This window comes from Oreochromis niloticus, linkage group LG9 (assembly GCF_001858045.2).
Source record: "Oreochromis niloticus isolate F11D_XX linkage group LG9, O_niloticus_UMD_NMBU, whole genome shotgun sequence".
NCBI classification, from domain to species: Eukaryota; Metazoa; Chordata; class Actinopteri; order Cichliformes; family Cichlidae; genus Oreochromis; species Oreochromis niloticus.
In genome coordinates this window covers 19,172,959-19,195,920 of record NC_031974.2, presented here as the reverse complement: position 1 = coordinate 19,195,920, position 22,962 = coordinate 19,172,959, and the positions used below count along the sequence as shown (strand labels likewise).

At 42.5% G+C, this 22,962-nt stretch overlaps 1 protein-coding gene and 1 non-coding gene across 4 annotated transcripts in view; both read left to right on the top strand.

Moving 5' to 3' along the window:
- Window positions 1-22,962, top strand: part of LOC102075991 (uncharacterized) — a 95,257-nt gene that overhangs the window by 45,597 nt on the left and 26,698 nt on the right. For 2 of the 3 annotated variants that reach the window (XR_002063338.2, XM_019363184.2), the window contains exons 6-7: window positions 4,388-4,590; window positions 4,767-4,821. Coding sequence is in view for 2 of the 3 variants with exons in the window: in XM_019363184.2 (XP_019218729.1) it covers window positions 4,388-4,590; window positions 4,767-4,821 (258 nt within the window). In the remaining variant the exon portion in view is untranslated. The remainder of the gene's footprint in view (window positions 1-4,387; window positions 4,591-4,766; window positions 4,822-22,962) is intronic. The other variant, XM_019363183.2, reaches the window with a different exon arrangement.
- On the top strand, window positions 16,060-16,145 carry trnay-gua (transfer RNA tyrosine (anticodon GUA)). Its single transcript is given in 2 exon segments — window positions 16,060-16,096; window positions 16,110-16,145. It is a non-coding gene; the product is annotated as a tRNA-Tyr (tRNA).

The following is a 22,962-nucleotide window of genomic DNA, read 5'->3' as shown; positions in this document are numbered from 1 at the left end:
ACATGCAAAGGCGTAGCTTCCTTTTAGGGAGTCTTGCTTGTGCATTCAAAATTGGAGCAGTAATTGATTGAAGCAAGTGGCAGTCCTGCACTGCTCGTTTGTGTCCCCTTCACTTCCTGCCGTGATTGACTCCCAGGCAAAGATCCAATCGAAACTACGGCCCCACGGATGATGTCATTAGAGTAACCTCGCTAACCCTGTGGCCCAGGCGCAATAATGCCCGCTTTGCCTCCAACTTATTAACGTATATCTGACTCCAGCGTTAAAATCACCCCACAGGTGTTATTCATGCTCTGTTTCTTGGAGTTCTTTTCTTTCTGTCATCTCATCCTCCTCCGAGCATCCATCCTCTGTCTCACAGTTTCCCTCCGTTACCGTTTCATTGTTTCACTCTGTTACAGTGTTGGCCTTTGACGGCTGCAAGAATTCAGTCAGTGCAATGATGCAATGTTCACCCAAGTTGTGATGCAACTCGGGTGAACATACCACTGAGAGCGTTAACGTTTTGTCAACATTTTTCTTCTTCATTTAAAGCGTTAGAGGAGAAATTCTGTTCGGGCTTGCATCAGGCGACATATAGGGAAGTTTGAAAGCTGCTTTTTCTCTGGCAGAGGGAGAAGGAGGAGGGGTGGGGGGGTGTAAGGCTATTGTTCCCGCTGAAACAATGGAAGCTGCGGGGCGACATGCAGCGGTGCGCACATGAATGGCAGGGCTCTGGGATGTGTGTGGGTCAGTGGCCCGGGGTCTCCGTCCCAAAGCCCCTTTCCCAGCGCCTCACAATGAACCTGCGCAAGGTCGGGGCTCCTAGGGGTCACAGGCCAACCCCTTTTGTCCCTCACTTCAAAACACATAGCCTAAACATTTATTAATCAAGAGGCAGCCGGTGGGCCTCTCTTTTGAGAAAAAAAGGGGGTTGAGAGGAAGGGGGAGCGTCAAGGGTGGGAAAGAAGTAGGGAGGAAACAGAAAGAAATAACTTGTGGCTGCAGTTGCAAGTTCCATCATTTGGACAGAGGTGGAAGTTTGTAAAAGTTGTGGGTAATGGTAGAAGTTGGGACTCCGCGCAGAAGGCGGATGGGAACTCACGGCCAGCAGGATTTGGACTTCGTATCGAACCGAACCTGTTTGTTTCGCACTTCTGCTGGATTTGCGTTCAACACGTCCGGATCAGGATTTCTGTCGCACACCGACACGTTGTTCTGGACTCGAGAAGAACAAAAGAGAGCATAACAGAAATATAAACCGATCTGCGTCAAGTAAGGGAGTCGCATAATCGCCGTGACTGCCGTTCTTTAACGTCAAAACACAGAGAAACTGCCGCATCGAAACGCCCTTTACGTGCGCAGCGTTCTGCACGCGGAGCCTATGGGAACAAGTGCAACAACAACAACAACAAAACAAAAACTAGATGTAAGGCGACATCGAAATGCGGTCTCTGCTGTGCGTCTTCGATCGAGGCTGCTGTATAAGCTGACAAAAAAAAATCTGAAGCAGGCCTCCCTCTGCAGCATGGCCACATCAACCGTACCTGTGTGAGAATATACTGACAGCCACATTCATTTTACTCGAGATCAAACTATGTGACCCTATGGAGTAAAATTAATTAATTAACTAATTTAAAAAAAACAACCAAGATATTAATTTCATTTCAAACCTGCGTGGCACGCGTGAGCATTAAAAGCTCCCAAATAAGCGTCGGTGTTGTTGGTCTTTTATTTTTGGCAGTCAGTGAAACGAATTGGAAGTCAGGTCGAAACGCGAACGTGCTGTCTGTAGGAAAGTGTGTGCAGGGTCGCTGTGAGCTATGTGCTCTGCAGCAGTAAACGTTGTAGTTGCATCAGTTTTAACCAAACTGAGATGCCTTGGTAACCGTTGCCTTTCTATCAGTCCCCCCTCCCTTTTAATTTTTTATTTTTTGCATCATGCATCAGGCCTTACCCCAACATCACACAGCCTGCACGGTGGGACTCATTTTGTGCTACAGTTTACTCCATAAAATCTATGCAGAGTTGGTTTAATATGCTTATAATTTTTTGTCTTATTTTTTTTAGCATATTAGTTCTAGTAAAAAATGTTATAACACAATAGTTAAACTGTAATTAATATTTTTTATATATATTTTTTGTGGGGATATTATTATCCATGCTTTGATTTTACTGATCAATGCCAAGTTATTTTTAAACCCAAGTTCAAATTTGTTGCATATTTTTATGTGTTAAAATGTGTGGCAGTATCATTCACTTAACAGATTCTGATGTATTTCCAAATGGCTTTTGTAATTTCTCAAAATTGATATTAAATCAAGTTAGGAGCAATCACCGCTGTCCTCAATGATCTTGTGAGGAAGTGGGGAGAAAAAGAAGTATTTATTTTGGTTTTCTGGCTTAAATTAAAAGATGCCCCATCTGTGATGGTACATCAGCAACACAGGCAGGTAAACATACCTGCAGTACCACATAAGAAAGAGGGGGCATACTGTGCATTTCCACAATGTGAGTGGAAATATGGAGAATATTTAGCAGTGGTAGTGAGACATTGTGCGCCTTGGGTAGTGACAATTTCTTGCAGTTACTTTACATTCAGAAATCATCCACGGGATCACTATAAAGATGCAAACCGCTGTGTGGATTTATTATTGCCTTTGGAATATGTTTATTCTTTAAAAAATGTTTATTAAAAAATAATAAATACACAGTATTCAAATTATTCAGATCGTCCTTTTGTAAGTGGCTTAAAAAAGTGCACAAACACACACATTTCACCATGTGTTTGTTTCTACAACCTATATAAAAACATTGATATTATAAAATGCATATATGTGGCTGTTCTGAGTCCTCACAGATGTCATTAGTAGGTTGTTACTAACAAAATAGTTAACTATTACATTTTAGTAAGCTCCACATATTTTTGTATTGTGCTTTTTCATCACAGATGCTTATTTTCTGACATCTCCACGTGTTCAGTCTTCAGAAATTATAGAAACTTTTCAACATTCAGTGTGTTTAAAAATAAATAAATAAAAAAAGACTATATGGGTTACAGCATTATATGTGCCACCAGTCCTGACCTGCAATGAGCAGACTCCAGAATTAGAGAATAACCCAGTGGATGTAGCGCCTGCTTTGTTTCAGGACACGACCTGATTGCAATTTTTTTTTCCAAGCAAATCCTGACGGTAAGGTTTGCCTGCTTAGCTTGAGCAGGGACAGTACGCTCCCCAAGCTAACATCAAACTCTAAACAGCAGTTGTTATTTCATGGTTGCGTGCAAGCAGAACCAGGTCATCTGCACTGGGTTACAGGCCTGCTGGCTGTGTTTGTTGTGCCCTCCAAAGTGTGCTGCATCTTTCCTCGTGCTGCAGAGAATTGTGTTTTTGCCTTAGTTAAAAAAAAGAAAAGAGAGAGATTGATTTCCTAATGATTACCTAATATGCTCTTATATTTGCACATTGTTAAATGTGCAAATATAAGGAAGCGTTGCACTTTCTAGCAGCAGACACTGATATGCTCCTTATAATTCAGTAAAACACTGAGCTTTTTATTTCATGCAGTGGAAACGTTGCGTTGCAGGATTATGCTATATACATGTAAATATTAAGAGGTAACTAAAGTCTATCTGTAATTACTGAGATAGTACTCTGCAGCCTAGTAGTGTTTTGTATGAGCGAAGCAAGGGTGTGTGGGACCTTCCCCCTATGACATTAGCAGGGGGTCAAATGTGCATGTAGGGCACCTGGCTCTGCACCTCCCCTCTCTCTGTGATGTTAAATGTCAACCAACAGCATCCAGAGAAAGCAAGGTGAGCCTCCATTCTAATGCTTATGGCAGGAGATCATCGCGTCTGACTCCCAAAGCCATGTTTCTCTTGTGTAGTGCAATTAAAGCTGTTAGAGAGGGGAAATTTACAGAACCATTAACCTAAGGTTTTCTTTTTAGTGAAGTCGATAGTCTGAGAGTTGCTCTGCTGAAAGGAAAACCCCAGGCTTTTTTTCTTCTTCTTCTCCTTCTTCTTCTTTTTAATAAATGTAAAACGAGCGGCTTAATCTTGATTTGTTTCGGAAAGATTTGCGTCTTTAGCCTTAAAGTGCAGTGGATTGCCTCATCTGCATTGCCCACCTTGAACATAAAACAGTAATTGAATTAAACAAATGAATTCATTTATTTTGGACACACGTGCTCATCCTTCTGGAAATCATTTTGCTCTAACAACTTGTATTCCAGTGCTGCCGCTGCTTCGCTTTGCTCGGTCGCAGTTATTTATTTTTTTCTTTAAAAACAGATGCAGCGGGAGTGATATGATCAGATCGCTGATTTTATAAGGTACAGTGTGGAATAATGTATAGCTGTGTAACTGCGCCGCACACTTATCCAGTTTTCCCTCTGATTCCAGATACAGTTCGGTGTCTGCTTCAAACCCGAGGCGTACAGGAGGTTAGATGTAAATCTGCACCATCACAGAAGCATCCTCACTCAGAAATGGCAGCAGTCAGGACCTTCTGCTGCACTTCTGCTGCTCCCTAATAGAAAGCCTATTGAGGCCCAATCAGCAGGTCTGTTCCAGCCTTGTAAGTGGATTTCTCCCATACCCCCAAGGTTTGTGAAATAGGGGTCAATGGGTCTGTTATTGTTTTTCTCTGCCTCTTTATCCCTACATAACTCTGTGATGTCAACAGCAAAGTGACAGAGTGAGCTGGGAGCATGGAAAAGGGGAAAAAAAAGAGAGGAAATAACTACTATTATGATCTTGCGTGTGTTTCTGCTCACAACAGGGCTGCAATTGTTCCAGCGGGCATGGATGCATCCCCATATGAAGAATGGAAAGAGGTAAATATCACTTATCCCCCAACAGGTCGAAATGAAACAGCAGCAGCTGGCAGAGAGCTGCTGAAAATATTGAGTTTAGTCTGAAATTTATCACTAAACGTAAGCCTCACTGTCTCTCAAATGCTATACACTTTACTGTGCAATAAGGGTCTGTGTGAAATTATTTAATGTGCGAACAGTATTGTCAAATGTGCCATTCGCGAGATCTATTTTTCACATCTCTCAGCCGGGATGTCATTGTCTCGTTTAATCCGGTTATATCGTGTACAGATTTTCACATACATTGAGGTTTTTTGTTGCTTCTTTTTCTTTCTTTCTTTTTACCTTGCTGCTTTAAAAGACAAATGGAAACAGATGTGACTCTGAGCAGGGACGTTTTGAACAGATTTGCTTCTTATGTCAGAGGAGAAATGGCATTGTTTTCCGTTGCGTTACAGCCTGGTGCCATTTATTAAATAAAAGTGGGGATCCGTTATGAGGTGGAATTTTATGCCTCTGTCTGAAATGCGATCATTGCACCAAAGCACAGCCATAAATTTCTTTTTGATATAATTGTATTAATGCAGCGAGTAATGGATGAGCATATGTTTCACAGTGATTACTATCCCTCTCTGACTGTGTGTCCTAGTTGCCTTCCCATCGCCTGACTATCGGAATGAGAATATGTGCCTTGAGTTAATGCTGATTGCAGCAGCTGCCAACACATGAATCTCCATGGCAACAATAACGGTTGCCAGGCAACCATGCTCTTTTAGGGACACTGAAAGAAGCCCAAAGGCGTACTAAAAATATATATATGGGTATAGTGCTTCTTGAACACCTCAGCCGTATGCACGCCATGCACAGAACGACAAAGAGTTAAATGCTTAAGATGGCGACGTGTTATTTTCTCCTCTTCAGCCGCAGTGTGTGTGTGTGTGTGAGAGAGAGAGAGAGAGAGAGCTTACTCTGATGTTACCCTACTTTGGCATGAGCGCTAAACGGCAGCCACAAACGCTGCTATCTTTTTATGACATTAACACACAGAGCCGTGTCAGAGGACCTAATGCTTTTATGAGGTTATATTTGGAGGCTGTGGACAGTCTGGGTTAAGAAGATAGTGACATTTTTTTTCTTCTTTCATTTCTTTTTAACACTTGGAAAAAAATGGGGCAACTGTCAGCCATCTTGGCTCCTGCATCGAGCTTCCCTCGCAGCTCGCACAGACCCAGGTGGTATGCGCACACGCTGTGGAACAAAGCATTCCATCAGCGCAAGTGACATCACTGCAGTCAGCTCAGCTGTTTCTGCCTGCGCTATAAATAGTGTGGTGGAAAGAGCGGATTGCCTATGCAGAAAATATTTAACTCCTGACCCCGAGCCTTAAGAGATTTTTTTTTCCTTTTCGTTTCCTTTTTTTGTGCTGAAGCGGTGAACTGGATCACAGCCAGTGCATCTAACATGGAATACGGCGGGTTTAAAGTCTAATCCCGTGCTCTGCGTTGACTATATGACAGTGACAGGAGTTAAAAAGTGACGCTTTATACCAAAATATCAAAGTCCACTTATCCACTTCCAACAGTATTAAATGTAAGATCTGAAATATACATGCTATCTAAGATATTAGAGTTATTGTTGTCACAAACAAAAGTTTGAGTTTGCCTCTAAAACCTAAAAGTTCTCTATAGACTTCAGGTTAGGTGGGAGGCTGGTTTTCCTGTAGATACAGATATTGCAGCCTCTAGTTGCCAAGCATGAAATTACACAGAGCGGTGACTTTTAAATACCTCCAGCACCTCAGCTGATAAAGTAACTGTTATCACAGGCAGGAATCACACTCGCTGACAGTACTTCATTCGTTATGTCATATAATTAGATATATTTTGGCAGCAAATCATTTTTTTTTAAAGATAATTTGCATATGTATTTTAGACCTTGTCAGCTAAGAGTTGCCTGCAAAGAAAGAGATGAATGTTGAGGCGACGCCTGGTGCAAATACAAAGATAAAGCAAGGAAGAAAGCAGGGGAAGAGGGTAGTCAGGGGAACCAATCAGAATCTTCAATACTGCAGCTGGTCTCCCAGCTTCCTACATCATGGCTTTTACATTACTAACCCACAGCACGCCACAGCTGATCTTAGTACACCCTGCCGCTTACTAGCACCGCCACAGCCTGCGAGTCCAGCCAAACTTGGGGTCGTGGCGTGGCTGGCCAGGCGCCAGGACGTGTGCAGGGGGCTATGCCATGGTGTTGGCTCTCACAGGCTGGCAGCATTGAGGAGCGTAAAGGCATTCAGCAGCGTGAATGTCCCTTTGTCTCAGAGCAGCGTGCCAGGCTAGCTCTAATGAGGCAGCTCTTTGTGGCAGGCCTCTCAACATCAAGTGGGCTGGTGGACTCATTAACCTGACTACTGCAAATAAAGCAGGCAGGCACAAGAGACGCCTATGATAGCACACTTAAGGCCCCGCTGAATCCCCCCACCACCCCCACCGCCGCCACAGTCATCCTTCCACCTCCTCACTCTCTTCTTTTCCCTCCAGTCTCTCTCTCAGGTTTCCCAGGGCTCCTCTGATAGGAGGAAACCAGCCGCTGGCCTATTTCAGGTGTCCCAAATAAAGGTTGGTCGGGGGTGTGATTTCCAGTTTCTATATTCTGTCTCGTTCATACCTTGAGCTTTAATCAGATTTTTGGCTCTGCGCTGTAACCTGGTTTTTGTTGAAGAATGAATGAACTGCTGGAGTCGACTTGCAAAGCGCTACAGAAAACGTTTATGCGTTTATCCACGACGCTTCTCTTTATAGTTGCATCTGAGTCAGTCTTTCTTTGTGGTGATAGGGAACCTATACTTCTAAATGCCCTAGAATATTTCAACACAGCTTTGTATGCATTTGTATTTTATTCCCAGTCTCCACCAAATAATTGCAATTTGGCTTTATCACCAGCAACGAGAGGGGCGGTACAAAAGAAAAAGAATAAGAAGGGATGAATAGAAATGTGTCAGTGCCTTTGTTTTAACACCTGAATAAAGAGTTTTCTAACATTTCCCATTTATAGCTCTTTATCTTGATCAGTGACAGTGTTTTGACTGATATGTTTCAGGTGAAATGTGACTTACAAACACGTTTTGACAGTCAAGGTAGTCTCTTGCTGCTATATCACTTTCTGTATTAGCTGAACTGCTGTCAGTCTGATTTTAGTTCCATGGCTAATGAGTCAAATCCTTTTATGCCATCTTGAATGTTTTAAACTTATCAACTTGAGCTATGCGCTGATCAACTTGACTTATTTAGGTCAGCTAAGCCTTTATGAGTTGTTCTCCCAACTAATGAAGCAGTTGTAATGTTGGGACCAGGGATTGTAAGCGAGTCTGCTGAAATAGATTTGCTAACTTGTTTTGATGAATATTTTTGCAGTGGTTAGGAAGTCATGTGGCTCACCGATGAATTATGTAGCTGAATGAAATTGGGTCGCGAGAAGCTGTTTTCCACACACTGACAAGGACAGGTCAGATGCTCGTCTCACAAAACGATAGTCGGCTGTTTATATTTGTCTTTTTATTTATCTCTCATAACCCTGCCGGTTATTAGCGCTCAGCGCTACGGCTTATGGGTGTGGACCTGCTAGATATTGATTCGATGTTAATGTCATGTACTGTTTGATATATGGCCTCTGAAATTGCTCAAGCATTTGATCAAGTTGCTTGTATGTAGATTAGATTCATTAGATATTCCCCCCACTATTTTTCATGATGTTTCCCCACACTCATTTTACAGCCTCCCATTGTCTCCTCTGCACAGTAAATGATTTTAATCTGGTGATGCTGTGTACTCTTGATAAGCCCTGCACAAATTGAGGCAGCGTCGCTGACGGTGAGGAAGAGGCTAACGCCACAATAAGCTCTAATCGTGCGGGCGCCTCATTTTCTGAAAAAGAATATTCATACCAACATCAAAGGGGTTAGCACTCCTGACACTGACAAATTGCAGACGAGGTTTCATTAATTAAGTAGGCCACTAATGTTTATTTAAATGAAATTTACGGTTGCATTATTGATTCGCCGCCACAAAATTATCTGACATGATGCACATGGATTGTGAGCTGTGGCTCTCTGCAGGAGCAGACAGACAGCGGGAGTGTGGATGGGAGGGAGGTGGGAGGTGGATGGAAATTTAGAAGGGGGTCTGAAGGCTGGAGGGGAAACATGAAGATGATGGTTAGGAATTTTTACAGCTGCCAGCATGAAGATATTCCTACCTATATATTTTTTCATTAAAGCCATAAACTGCTGAGAAAATGATTTTTTTTTAAACTACACAGAGTTTGGATTTAAGATTCAAATGATTCTTTTTTTTACCACTTGTCTTGATGAAAGTAGCAGTAATTGAATAAAGTACACATCCAGTAAGCTTCATTCATTCTGGATGAAGGCAAAGTTTTCTTAGTACAACTGGAAAACAATTTGACTCATTAGTTACTCTTTAAGTACTTAACTTACCATATTAGGATGGCGGTTGGTGCCAGATGAGCTTGTTGGCGAGTTTAAGAAACTGCCGGCTACTGGGATTTTCCAGCACAATCGTCTCTACGGTTTACAGAGAATGGTCTGAAAAGGAGAAAATATCCAATAAGCATCAGCTCTCTGTGATGGCAGAGGTCAGAGGAGAATGGCCAAATGACCACTCGCTACAACCAAGATATGCAGAAGAGCATCTGTGAATGCACAACACATCAACCTTAAAACAGATGGGCTACAGCAGCAGAAGACCACACCAAGCGCCACCTGCCAGTTGTCAAAGGATGCTGAGGCTACAGGTTACACAATCTCACCAAAATTGGCAAACAGAAAAGTGGAAAAATGATGCCTATACTGATGCTGCAACATTCAGATAGTAGGTCAGAATTTGGTGTAAACAACTTGTGGTGGTGTAATGATGTGGGGGATCATTTCTTCTTTTCTGAGCATTGTTTAAACACTGCAGTCTATCTGAGTATTGTTGCTGACCATGTCCATCCCTTTATGACCACAGTGTACTCATCTTCTGATGGCTGCTTCCAGCAGGATAACACACCATGTCACAAAACTCAAATCATCTCAAACTGGTGTCTTGAACATGACAATGAGTTCGCTGTTCTCAAACGGCCTCCACACTCACCAGATCTCAATCCAATAGAGCATCTTTGGGATGTGGTGAAACGGGAGATTCACATCGTGGGTGTGCAACCGACACATCTGCAGCAACTGTGTGATGCTGTCATGTCAACACGGATGACAAGGTGTGCTTATTAAAGTGTCCAGTAAATTTATTACTCTGTGTAATTTTTTCTGACAAAAGCAGCATATGAAAATTAACTCATCATGATTCGCCAATGTGTGGTCAGTAATGACACTAATACTTTTGTTGAGTATGACAAGCGACGCTACCACCAGCAGCCTTTTTGTCCTAAAGATTCGTAGCGACGCCGATCAGTGTGCTAATGCAAGGCTCCAGCTGAGTTATGTGTCCTTTTATTACAACAAGGCTTAAATACAACTATTCATTTTTATTGTCTAGATCAAAATGCTGATGTCATCTGTCCCACTTCCCAGCGTGCTGGCGCTGAAAGAGAAGGTCCCTGTTTACCAGGGCTGCAAACCAGTGGCAGGCAGTTGTTTCATCTTAGACCCACCAGTTAAATAGTGTTAATAATAATATTAATATTAATAATATTATAAAAAGTATTAATAATGGTATAGTATTTAACTGACTAGTATTTATGGTGTAGAATAGCAAGGACAACAAAGTTTCATTGTTTAATTCATTAATAGCACCAATCCCTAGATAGCAGAGACTCATACTTCCTACTAGTGCTTAGAAGCTTCAGCTTTATTTTACTATATTTTTAACTTTGCTCCTCCAAAATAGAAGGAAATAGACAAAAGCTTGCAAATGTAGACATAAATGCCTGTTTTATATATATAGCATGTCAAGACTTGTAGATATCTCATACTGTGATTTGCTTATAGAAGAGGCCCCTTTCACATTTTTTCAGTACAACTCGATTCATGCTGAATTTGTGTAGTTATACTGTTTAAGAAAAATGTAAACGGGGCATTTTTTATCCAAATATGAGGCATATACATCTTGGGAGATGTATAAAAGTTGTAAACAAAAATTATTGGAAGGAATGTAAAAATTTTCTATTCCTTTTCCATGTGGGCGGTGACTAGTTTCAATTTGTGTTTGGATTTTAGTAAAATCCACTGAATATGAGATTCTCTGAACGTCACCCTGGACCTCAAACTGTTACCTCATGCATTTATTTCTCCTGCTACTAAAGGCGGGGTTGAGGAGACCAGTGTGTGCGCGTGCATTCACACACATGCACTCTTTTGAGCTGCAGACACACGCTTGGCACTGTTTGTCAACACAACACATGTAGATGAATTGCTATTGACAAGTATACACAACACACCGAGGGCTACTGAGAAGACTCAATAAAATTGAAGGATAGACTTGTTGAGATCCAAGGCCCTTCTAATTTCCTATAATAGACTCCTCTATGCTTTGAAATGTGATTTAGGCTGGAGCAGTGGGTTTTGGTAGTCTGTTAGCCTCTCCATCCATCGCTCCTCTCTGTAATGGAGAGCATCAGAGTCGCTCGCAGGTTTTCGCCGGGCAGAGACGCACACTGCAGCAATCGTGCGATAGCCGCAGCCTCTTCTCTGTCCCACAGTAAAACATTTGACTGAACAAAAATCGATCTTAATTAGATCGGATGAAATTAATCCAGGTGTCATAGTTCAAGCTCGTACTAATAAACCAAACTGTGTGCTCCCTGAATTTGCTCTGTGATTAATCAGTGATGCTAAATGAAATATTACAGGTGATATTGTGGGAATTAATCTTGCTTGTAGTCAAGTGTATGTTTTTATATATTAATATATTTTAAATATTGTATTACTGTTAAAGCTAGTGCAGCTAGTTCAGATGCTTATAAGAACTTCTGCTCTTCTATTTGTTAAATGACTTAAAACAGACGACGGTGCACAGCCATACTCACATCAGCATCCATGCGGCGTGCCTTTATCGAAGAAACAGATCCAACCATGTGTATGTGTGTGTGTGTGTGTGTGAGAATGAGAGAGAGAGAGAGAGATGAAACAGTTTCTGTTCTGTTCTGCCTCTCGGGCAGCACGCTGATGGCAGGTGCATCGGGATGACTGCCTGCCATCTGTCCAGGTATGCTGCTCTGCACGCCTGCGACACACATCTCTGTCGAAGTGTCTGAATTTGTGCACAAGCCCGGGTACGTGTCAGTTTTGGTGCGTGTTGTATTCTCTCTCTCGCTCTCGCTTTTTTCTTTAGTATCTGTGGCCTTTGCTCTTGGAAACTACAAACCTCTCACAAGATGAACTTCATTGCATCCTCTCTTTTCTTTGTTGATCGTTTTCTTGAACCTTCACATATTCACGCTGACACTTGTTGAGCACACTTTAGTCCATCACACGGCTGCCTGTAGCTGCATGTAGACGACAGACCTGTATATTTCTGTGTGTGTTTGTAGAGAAACAAAGATGTGTAGAGGTTGAACTGAGGCAGTGAAAGTGATAATGTGTGTGTGTATGTGTGGCAGGTGGTAAATGACATCGCAAGCCAACAGACTGAGGTCAACCTTGCTGGGCATAAGCCCAAGCTATATTATCAACTGGGTAGCTGGCAGCTTGCTCTGCTGTACTGCCCACACCCACTGTTATCCACACCATAGATATACACACAGAAACATTCACGGACAACTTGCTACAATATTGATTTTTAAACAGCGTGAAATTCTAAAGAAATTATTTTATTGCTGGAAGCAGCAGCAGCAGAGCTGCGCCAATTCTAACACCAAAATGTTGCCTCTTTACTCCATTTGATTAGTACAGGTATTGCTAAATAAAAGGCAAATGCAGTATTCATATTATTAAAAGTGTAATTTAAGCAGTTTAAATGATCTGCAACATAAATATTCTCCGAAAGGCAACTTTTCTTGATGGTTTTCCCTGCATGTTGGCGCTATACGCTAAACAAGATACATAGTTTATTTGTATTTTGCATCAGCGTCTGATCAAAAAAACACCATGTAAGATTGAACTGAGGACATTTTCAGCATTCAAAATAAATCAAGTGCCTTTTCTTCACAGCGCATCGCGTTGCCCTATCTACACCACTCTTCAAAGAGAAATAGAAATCTTTTGACATGCTCTCATTTTTTTGCAGTAAGTCATGCTTCATCAGAGCTGCGTGCTGTTTGACCCACTTTACTTTAACATTTCATCCTCTGTTGTCTCAGAAGAAAGCCAAATACCACGGTGCGTTTACAGTAGTTGGGTGGAAATGACAGAGTGCATTTTTCAAGTGCTGGTACAGCAAATACCACAGTTGCTTTACATGATATGTATAATGACACATAGCTGCTTACGGAAGACGATATCGACGTGATTTGTCTTTTTTTGTAAGTGTGCGATAATTCGAGCTCCTTAGTCAGATCGTTGCCAGCGTGCACGACATAGTACACTCGCTTGTATGTGATAAAGTATTTCCTTCACTAGTGGCACACAGTCATGATAAAGACAGATGAAGATCCTGCAGCTGTTTGTTAATGCTGCTTATCTGTCTCCATATCAGATCTGTGTATGTGGAAGGCAGGGAGGTCAGAGTATGTGATAGCAGAATTTTTCAGTTTTGCCCCTGCTGGGATCTCCTCCATACACCAACATCTCGTCAGCCATAGGAAGGACCCAAATTTACATCTGAGGGTAGGAGGCAGGAGGGAGAGATGCTGAGGAGAGGGGGGAAGGGATGGGATGGAGAGAGAGAGAAAGAGGGGGAGGGGGGCACAGCAGCTGGCTCCTTTTTCCCTGTCATTATCCCCGGTCGCTGTTTCAGTCAGCCCCATTTGATGAAAGTCAAACAGTACACTAGCCCTGATTATGTGACAACTAGAATTCACCTACTTAGTTAATCCTGCATCGCGGTTTAGATTTCAATTAATTTCTCTCTGGTTGCTCCATCTTCCCAGGGGATGGTGAAGGCGGGCTGGGGGAGGGGAGCCTGCTGTGTGCATGAGGATACAGTATGATGGAGATGGCGGGGGGAGGGGAAGCTGTACCTAGAGAACCGAGATGGCGAAAATGCCTGCACAGCACATTCAGATGTACCACGCAGAGCGGGGAGATAGTACCTGTCGGGTTTTCTTACTTTGACTGCGTAGTCAGGGAGCAATCAGCTGAATATTTTTATGGCTTCTGCTTCCTTTACGAGGGATTCGCGGCGTGCGTGCGTGGCTGCAGCGTGTGCACGCGTGTCTTTGTGCCTTCCCGCGCTGTGCTCAGCGAGCGGCTGATACTTCATCCACATGCTTCAAATGTTTTTGTTTATACGTGTAAAAATGAGTGTACGAGACAAACATTGCAGAGGATGTCTGTTCCTCAAAAAAGAAAAAAAATCAAATAAATAAATAAAGCTGCATATTAATAAGGTCTCAGAGGCCCTTTAGAGGATCAAACCCCCCAGGTTGTGATTTTCCGCCATTAGTCTTATGAGGCTGAAGGGACTGGGACTGTTCAGGCCAGCTGAATCGATTGTGCTGAGGGAACAGTGCTACCATACCTCCTTTCTCCATCTCCTTCCTTCCCTCTGACATTCCTTGACATTCTGATGGAGGTTTGAGTTAGAGCCTCGTGTCCGTGTCACCATGGTAAATCTTTCGCCATATGGCGTCCACTAGCACTCGGTGTCTGTGGTGGGGGATGGAAGGCAGAGGAGGCCTGGTGTGATGCTGCTGCACATCAATTTCAGAAATAGGCAGGTGTATTTCCCGAAGCGTTAAAATCTGATATCTAAAAAAATGTATGTTAATATTTTTTTTTTTAAATAACATTTTTGCAATAGATGCAATAGGCAAAGTACAAATTCTGCCTGGAAAAAGCAACATTCAGTTGCGGTTACTAGCGTCGCTCATGGTGCTCTTTAGGAAAATGCTAAGTGTGAATAATTTAAATCAAGTCAAAACCATCAGCTTAAGCCACAAGATCTTTTTAAATTTTTATGTAATTATTTTTGACAATGACTGCACACAATAAAAGCCATGGTGGAGTTTTATTAGTTAAAACTCCCTCTCCTGCAAACATCAGTTGTGGAAAAGAAAAGCCTGTTCAATCATCTTCTAATATTCAGTGTTAGCGTTTTGCTGATGCACATTACAGCAGCTTTTAGCCTTAAATTATAGCCTTTTACTTGAATTGCTACAATCTTCCCCACTTTTGCATCATTTGTTGTGTGCACTGTCAAATGCTGTGCATGTCAAACATGTTTCCTTTCATACTACTGGTTAATTTTTTCCATAAAAATGTATTTCATCTTGTAACTGCTGATTTCATGGGTGTAGCTCCTCAAACACCGTCGTGTTGTTATAAATGATGTTGTGCTAAAGAAAGTGATTGGGATCTGCACCCAGATTGGATGTACTCTTTCCTCTCTGGTCTTCCTATTCACCAAGTTTTATGAATTTTAGACTGGAAGTTTTTGAGGAATCTTACCGACAGACGAACAGCACTAAAAATATTCCTCCACCTCAGCTCCCTCCTTGGTGGAAAAATACTGCCACATACAATCCTTGCTCTCCATGAGGTCTCATTAATAGCTATGGTTTTGTGGTGTAAAGAGCATGATCCCTAATACACTGCCAACCTGCTGTATTTGGCTTTCACCAGTACAGCCTGACAATGTAGTGGGATAGTTAACACAGCTGCCCTTCCTTACCAGACCTCCACCCAGACCTGGATCTCTTCATCTTTAACCTGTGCAGTCCCTGTGTGGTTCTGCTCTGCTGTGTCTTCCCTGCTGAGGCGAAGCCCTCGGAGCAGAGGATGCTGGGACACTAATGGAGCCTGGCATCCAAGCTCACTAACGGCATCCCAGACTGTTCAGGATACCACTGTGAAGAGTGGGGAATTATAATGGCACACTAAGCCCACACTAAGCGGGGCAGGAAAAAATCATCCTTTATAAAAGTTCCAACTGTCTGTATAGTAACAAAGGTGAAGAAGAATAACACCACTCACCTGCATGTGCAGTAAACAAACTTAGCTAAGCTAAGCTAACATTGTTCAGCTCAATTCAGGAATTTCCAGCCTTTGTGCTAAGCTAACATAGCTTAACTTATCATAAAGGATGGAAATTCCTCTGGCCTGCATGTTGTATTCTTGAGTGAGAGACGCCTAACAGCCCATCGTCGCCTTCGATAGCTCAGTTGGTAGAGCGGAGGACTGTAGTGGGTTCCTAGAAATCCTTAGGTCGCTGGTTCGAATCCGGCTCGAAGGAGGGTTAATTTTGGTTTTTTGGGGGGTCTGACATGCAGACTCGGGGAACCAATCTAAGTATTCTTGGGCAGGAGGTGAGACACTGAATCCAACACTGAAAGTTACCCCAATGTATCTACGAGTGTTGGGTTAAACACGATTAGTCATAGAAAAAGGCGAGTGTGGCTTGTAGTAACCTCGAAGGCTCAAACAGAGTACAAAAGTGCTCTCTAAGTACCAGTTTCTGTTGCACCTATTAGTGTGTGTGTGATTAGGAAGGATTTAAAATCCTGTATGTCTGTGAATGTGGCTTGTTGTGTGAAAAGTCCTTTCCAAAGCACTGTCCAAAATTTGAAAAAGGTATTAATTAACATTTTGATTTTGAATTTTTGAGATTAAGATTAATCAATATTTTAAAAAAAGACAAATAAATATTTTTTGCGATGAACCATTTCTCCTGGAAGTCACAGAGTAAACCCAATAAATATTCCAGGAATAGATGTACATGAGCTGGAAGAGGATTAGGGCCACTGAAAAAACCCCAAAGCAAAACAAAAAAACAAGGTTTTTAGGATTTTCTCTTTTTTTGTTGTTCCAGATTTCGGAGAAAAAGTCAGAATTCTGAGATTAATGAACATTATCATTAGTCAGTTATACTAATAGCTTCCCTCAAAGGTCAGCTGAGGAAACACATTTCCATAAACTGTAGATAAATGATGGCCATCTCCACCATCTCTATTTTGAAGCCTTGATTGATTGATTGAACTTTCCTTTTGTTTTAGATTGTTTCTGGGACATTGTGGCCTAATTGTGTCTTTAAGGTCACACAGGCCAAGAGTCCAGTCAGTGCAAAAGTGACCCTCTGTAGGTTGGCACAGTTGCCATTACTTTGCATGGATGCAGGCTTATTTCCAGACTCTCACCAACTACCAGAACTGGCGACGGTTTCCCTTCAAAGTAAAAGTTGCACTTTTACAACACGTTGGTCTCAGGATGAAACAACAAAATTTTTTACTTTGAAGGCAAAAAATCTCTGTTTTCGGTTTGTTTTTCAAGTTTCATCACAGATCTGGGGTTAGTTAGTGAGTCACAGTCACTAATTAGTGACCAAAGCTATCATAAAGAGCCGTAACACCATTTTTGCATCCAATTTTACCTGGTGAGATCCAGTAACCACCCAGCAACCAGTGAGGAATACACAGGGGACTGGATGCAGAAGCCCTCACATTAATTATATAATCAGTGAATGTTTTGTTTTTCAAACCAATCAGTAAATCATAGCTGCAAGAAAAGATGAGGAAAGAAAAAAGGGAACAGGTGTAGTGATACTGTGAGTGTGTCAGTGTGCTGTTTCTCTTTTTTCTGAGAGCTATGCTCTGTCACACTCGGATAACCTGACATATGTAAAGTCTACAGGCAAAGATCCAGCTTCTACTTCAATAAATACTACATTAATGAGTCTAAAACAAAATCTAGTTTAAAAAATACCTTCTTGGTTCTATATCTTTGCATTTTTTTTTTAATTATTTAAAACATATAACATATATTTGTGAGCTTTAGAGGTGATCCAAAGCCCTTTATTGTACCTTTGGACAGAGCCAGACTTACTGCCCAGCAGCTATATTATTTATCTATTAGAGAGCATCAATCTATTTATCTAACTCTTTGCAAGAGAACAAAACCACCTAATATTCCTCCAATGTTTGTTTATCAATGTGATAGAAATAAAGAAGCATCAAAAGCTGCATGTGTGCTAGAGAGAGACATGTGAGGAGAGTTTTCCTGGCTCTGTAATGGCTGCCATCCTCTCTCTCTCCAACCCCTCCTCTTCCTCCTGCTTACGGCTGCAGCTCTGTGGATCCTCGGTGCCCAGGCATGGTGTACTGAACATGCATGGCAGCGTGTTTCCTCCTGTAGCAAGCTAACTTCTGCACCACTCCTCTCGCTATTTCAAGGAAAGTGCAACCTTTGCCTTGGGCCTTAATTATGTTCAATTTGCCAAGCTGGGCCTGAAACCATTGGGGGGTGGAAAAGCTCTCTGACCTATTTATCAATGCAGCTTTTTCCTTCCACTGACGGAGACTGAACCAAAAAGGCACAGGGAGAGAGAGAGAGAGAGTGAAAGAAATACACTTTGCTCAGTTTTCACATAACCAGAGTGTAGGCACAGCACAGGATGAATGGGAGTAGTGCAATATATACATTTAATTTCTTAGAGGGTGCTTTTGTGGGAGTGTGACAGTTCTATTTTATATTATTCCATCCTATATTTTATTATAAAGTCCTATGAAATTGAAAAAAGAAATCACTTTTTTTATAGTAAAATGTCAAAACGCAGAGAGTCCAGAAAAAGAATGAGCTGGTGTCATTTTTGGTTTCACCTGCAGTCAGAAATGCTGTATCTCCTAACCACACCGGTGCTCTTTCAATAGAGACTGAAGAAGCTTCTTCAGACCACATGATTGGAGGTAAACACTGAGGAGGCCATTGACCTTTCATTATAGCTTCTGATAAGGCCAACTATCTCCCCTCTCTACACTGTGCCCTAAATGTCAAGTCACTGTATGTGTTATAATTACCCTGAGTTGGTATTTTCCTCCTCTTTACGTTTCAATGCATGGAGAGCAAATCCTGCTAGCGGAGGTTGGCTGAGGACATGTCACCGCTTTAGACGTGTGAGGTTAATTTAGCTGTTCACAGGCTAATCAGTTTTCTATTTTTATTTATTTATTTCCCCCCCCCCCCTTCTTTTTGCAGCATAGCATTTTCCAAACACGGAAGACCTTCTTAACACTGAGAATTTACCTCCCTAGAGTCGAGGGCTTGTTAATACACTCTCATTAGGAGGTTTTATGCATGGACAAATAAACAAATGCTAATAAACTCCTAATTATTTTCTCACAGCAAATTCAAGGATTTTGAATATTCATGTTTAACCAAAAAGCAGTGCAATTATTTTACTGAGCATAACACATATATATATATATACTTTCTCTTAATAAAACAATTTGGTAGTCAGGAACTTGTTTCAAGAACAAAGAGGTAACTCATGATTTTTTTTTAAGGGAGCATACATGTGAGTGACTGCAGAGAGAATATTTTGATTGCACCACTGACAAAGGTGCTAAAATGTACAGGCTGCGCTTTTCTCCAAGTGTATATTTAATTGGTTGATTAATAATTTTCTCCCTGTGAGCAATTTCTGTGTTTTTGCCTGAAGTTGTAGTTTTTGTAGTGATTTTATTTTGTTGTGAAAGATAATCCTGCATTTCTTTTTCCACCCTTTACAAGAGAAACGCCCTCCCAACACTGACTCAGTTCGATGCACCACATTTGAGCTCTATTGTGACTCTTTTTTTTCCCATTGTGAAAAACATTGTGCATCACTAATACAATTTGACTTGCAGGTGCAATTGTGTGGAAGAAGGTTGGCCCATTTTGCTGAGTGTCAGGAAAGGCTTTTAAACTGTCACCACACTTTCTCCTTCCTTCATACGGAAACCTTTTAGACGTCCTCTTTGCTGGGTTGGACAATGGGGTGTCAACGCTGTTACCTTATTCTGATTTTTGCTGCCGAGTTAGTCGGTAGTCTAGTGACTGATCGGTTCTCTGAGTTCTACTTTTAAGGACGTATGCATTTGGGCACTGTGAGTTTTGGTGCTGTAAACATACGTACCACATCAGGACTCCAAGTCTTGTTTGCATGTTGACAGACTGCCATAATTCAAGATGGCACCTGTCTCGCTGATGTCTTTACCGCTGCTGCTCTGAGTCCTCTGCAGCTTAGTGACAGCCTGAATCCTCTCTGACGTGAAAACCCCTGTGAGAATCGGAGAATCTGAGATTAGGAATGTCGTCGTTAGCATTTGGGAGCGTGAATCTCTTCGTTGAGGACGTGGTTTCACATTAATTGTGAGATTAAAACCTGCGGTGAGACGTCGCGTGCCTTTAGCAAGTGCAGCCATCGCTTGCACGTGGCACACATCGAAGTCAGGAGAAAATGAAATTATGATTTGCGATGACAAATCTGAGATGTGTGCGTGCTACCACAAAAACAGCAACAGCTCATGAATAATGCATGGCTGCCGTGGGCTATAGATTAAGTGTGAATATTCATTAATTTGCTTGCCCTTTGGGAGGTGATGCAAATTCATACAAAAGCATACTGGCAACTGGGTTAGCCACCACTCACAGGAGTAAATATGGGTGACGATGGAAGACGCTGGTTATTTTTTCCTTAAGTACCTGAGCTGTTTGTAAAATGAAGGACAGCATTGGCTCTGTTAAGAAGTTTTAACAGGGTTTTCCTGGAGTAATAACCACCCACCCCCACCCCTCCACCGCCCCACCTCTTAAGTGCTAAGTCACCAGAGCAGGGAAAGCCCATTAGGGTAAAGAAGGTGGGGGAAGGCAAGAGTTTGAGTGATTAGGCTGATTGGATATAGCAGCACTAGGTTGCTCAGGTCAAAACTAATCAGCTTCAGAACAGAGGGAAGGTCCTTATAACTAAAAGAGAGAAAGACGTAGAGATGCAACTGCTGCCCTGTGTAAAGAGGCGTCATGTCACGCAAACAAACAAAAATGCTCCCATACAGGCCTGAACAACCACAGATCGCTTACTGAGTCAGCATAGAGATAGCTGATCAACTAATAAGAACAAGCGGCCAATATTTAATTCTCCTATTCACTGCTTTTTGGACAATGTGAAAAAGGCTGGACTCTTCAGGAAGTAAGGACAGAGAAGAAGAAGAGAGGAAACTGTGAAATCTGCAGGTTTTCAGTCTGAGTTTTGCTGACAGCACCCTGAAACAGAGCAGAAGAAGTATTGACAGTGTAGCTGCACCGGCTCTCGAATGTGGCTTTCTTTTCTGCACTTACTGTATCCCCTTTCTCAACCATGAAAAAAAAACCCTGAGCAGGATAAATTGATTTTGTTTATGGGATCATTTGCACATTTATCCACACTACATGCAGGACCCTGTTATGTAGATTTCCCCCCGCAGCAGGCACTGGCAGGAAGACGAGCAGGGATTGGACGGAGATAAACGACTCATTAACCCCAAATTGATCATGAGCCGCACACTTGTGAGGATATTTCATCATTAATATTTCAACTTAATTATTTGTGCCCATGTTGACTCTGAGGTCCTAATTTACACATCACCGTGTGATGTATGAATTATTGTAATGGACAATATTTGAGCAGTTATTTCTCCCACTGCCACCATTTTTCTATCCCCCTCCCTCTCCCACCGCCCCTCTTCGTTACCGATCTCTATTGCTTGATTTTTCTCTGTGTGCTGAAATAATACCGCCACGTGGCGAACTCATATTGTAGAGGCTTAAATCTTGTAGATTGTCACTTATAAATCAAACTCTGCGGGCTGAGGGAATTCTCCTTCGCACACATGTACTTCCTCTGAACTGCAGGCTCGGTGTCTCTGATTTCCCCTTCGTTTGTTCACTCAAGTGCACTTTTCAGTGGCGAAATATCGCTTTTGAGAAAAGCTGTCAGCAGAGATGGAATTTCCTATGAGGGGAAGAGAGTTTGGCAAAACATTTTCATGAAGTTCCATGTTCGTCTCGCTTGAGCTCCCGCCTGTGTTGTCCCCACTTTTATTCTGTATGACATGCAGTAGGTATCAGCGTGGTGATTTGCTATCCCTCAGAGGTGGAATGTCTGCTTTGCTTTGTTTGCCACTCTCCCTGTTGTCCCTGTCACTTGCGCTCAGCGAGATAGTGGCAACTAGAGAGAAACTTTCATTTCCACTAACCCACCGCCTTCGGTGCGCCAACAGCTCTGAGCATCAGCGTGCCACAAATCATTCTGCACACTTCTACTATAACATCAAATGGCTGAGAAACGGCTAAAGCCCGACAGCAGGTGTGCTCTGAATCGTTCAGATCAACATGTCAACACCTTTAACAAGACATCTCATTTCAGGCACCGGCACTGTTACCACAGCTTGGGCTTTAGTAGATGCCTCTGACTGAGGTTTGAGGCTCGGAGCAGAGAGCCAGATTGAGAGGTTTGGGGATTGGAGGTGAGTGCAAACCTGTGCATCAGCATCTCTTAATCCCAAAGAGCCATAATCTGGGATTAGTGATCCTCTCCACACTGGATCCAGATTAGAGCATCCGCTCATGGAGGAGCCTCTGCAGCATCGGCTGGCACCACCTCCCCGAGCCCTGTGGGAGGGGCTTGGAAAGGCTGTGGTGCTCCCTGATTGGAGGAAGCTCCGGATAAACTATGTGGTGACAGGGGTTGCCAAGACGATCACGCTGGCTTTGCCATGATTGGTTGTGTCAGAGCTTAGGATGTCTGCTTGTCCTCAGACCGGCATTAGATCACTCGCTATAGAGACACTTGTGTAAACGTATGTATGTACACGCACACGCTGTGGGACACGCATGTAAATGATTGAAAGCCACTCACTCTTCAGTTCATCAAATTTACCAACATGCTCTTACAACGCAGAGACACTGATTTATGGATCCAAAAAGTGACCAGTGCAAGCGGTATTTCACTTGCTTGTGTGTGTATATGTGTGTTTGTGTGTTGGCCAGTGGATCATGCCCGTTGTCATCTGTCACTAATATGCACTCACACACAGCAGTAGCAGCAGCCCACATAGGTCAATCTCATCACCCTGCTCACTGGCACATGGTGGAACCATAATCCTAAGGGTCAGAGGTCGGCTTCATGCTGCTTGCCTGGCTGAAAGGGCAGATGGGACACACGCGTGCATGGACACACACTGGCCAGCTTCATGCTGCTGGGTTGGTTTGAAGGGCAGATGGGTGCATTGTGTCATAATGGCGGCTGAGCTACAGCCTGT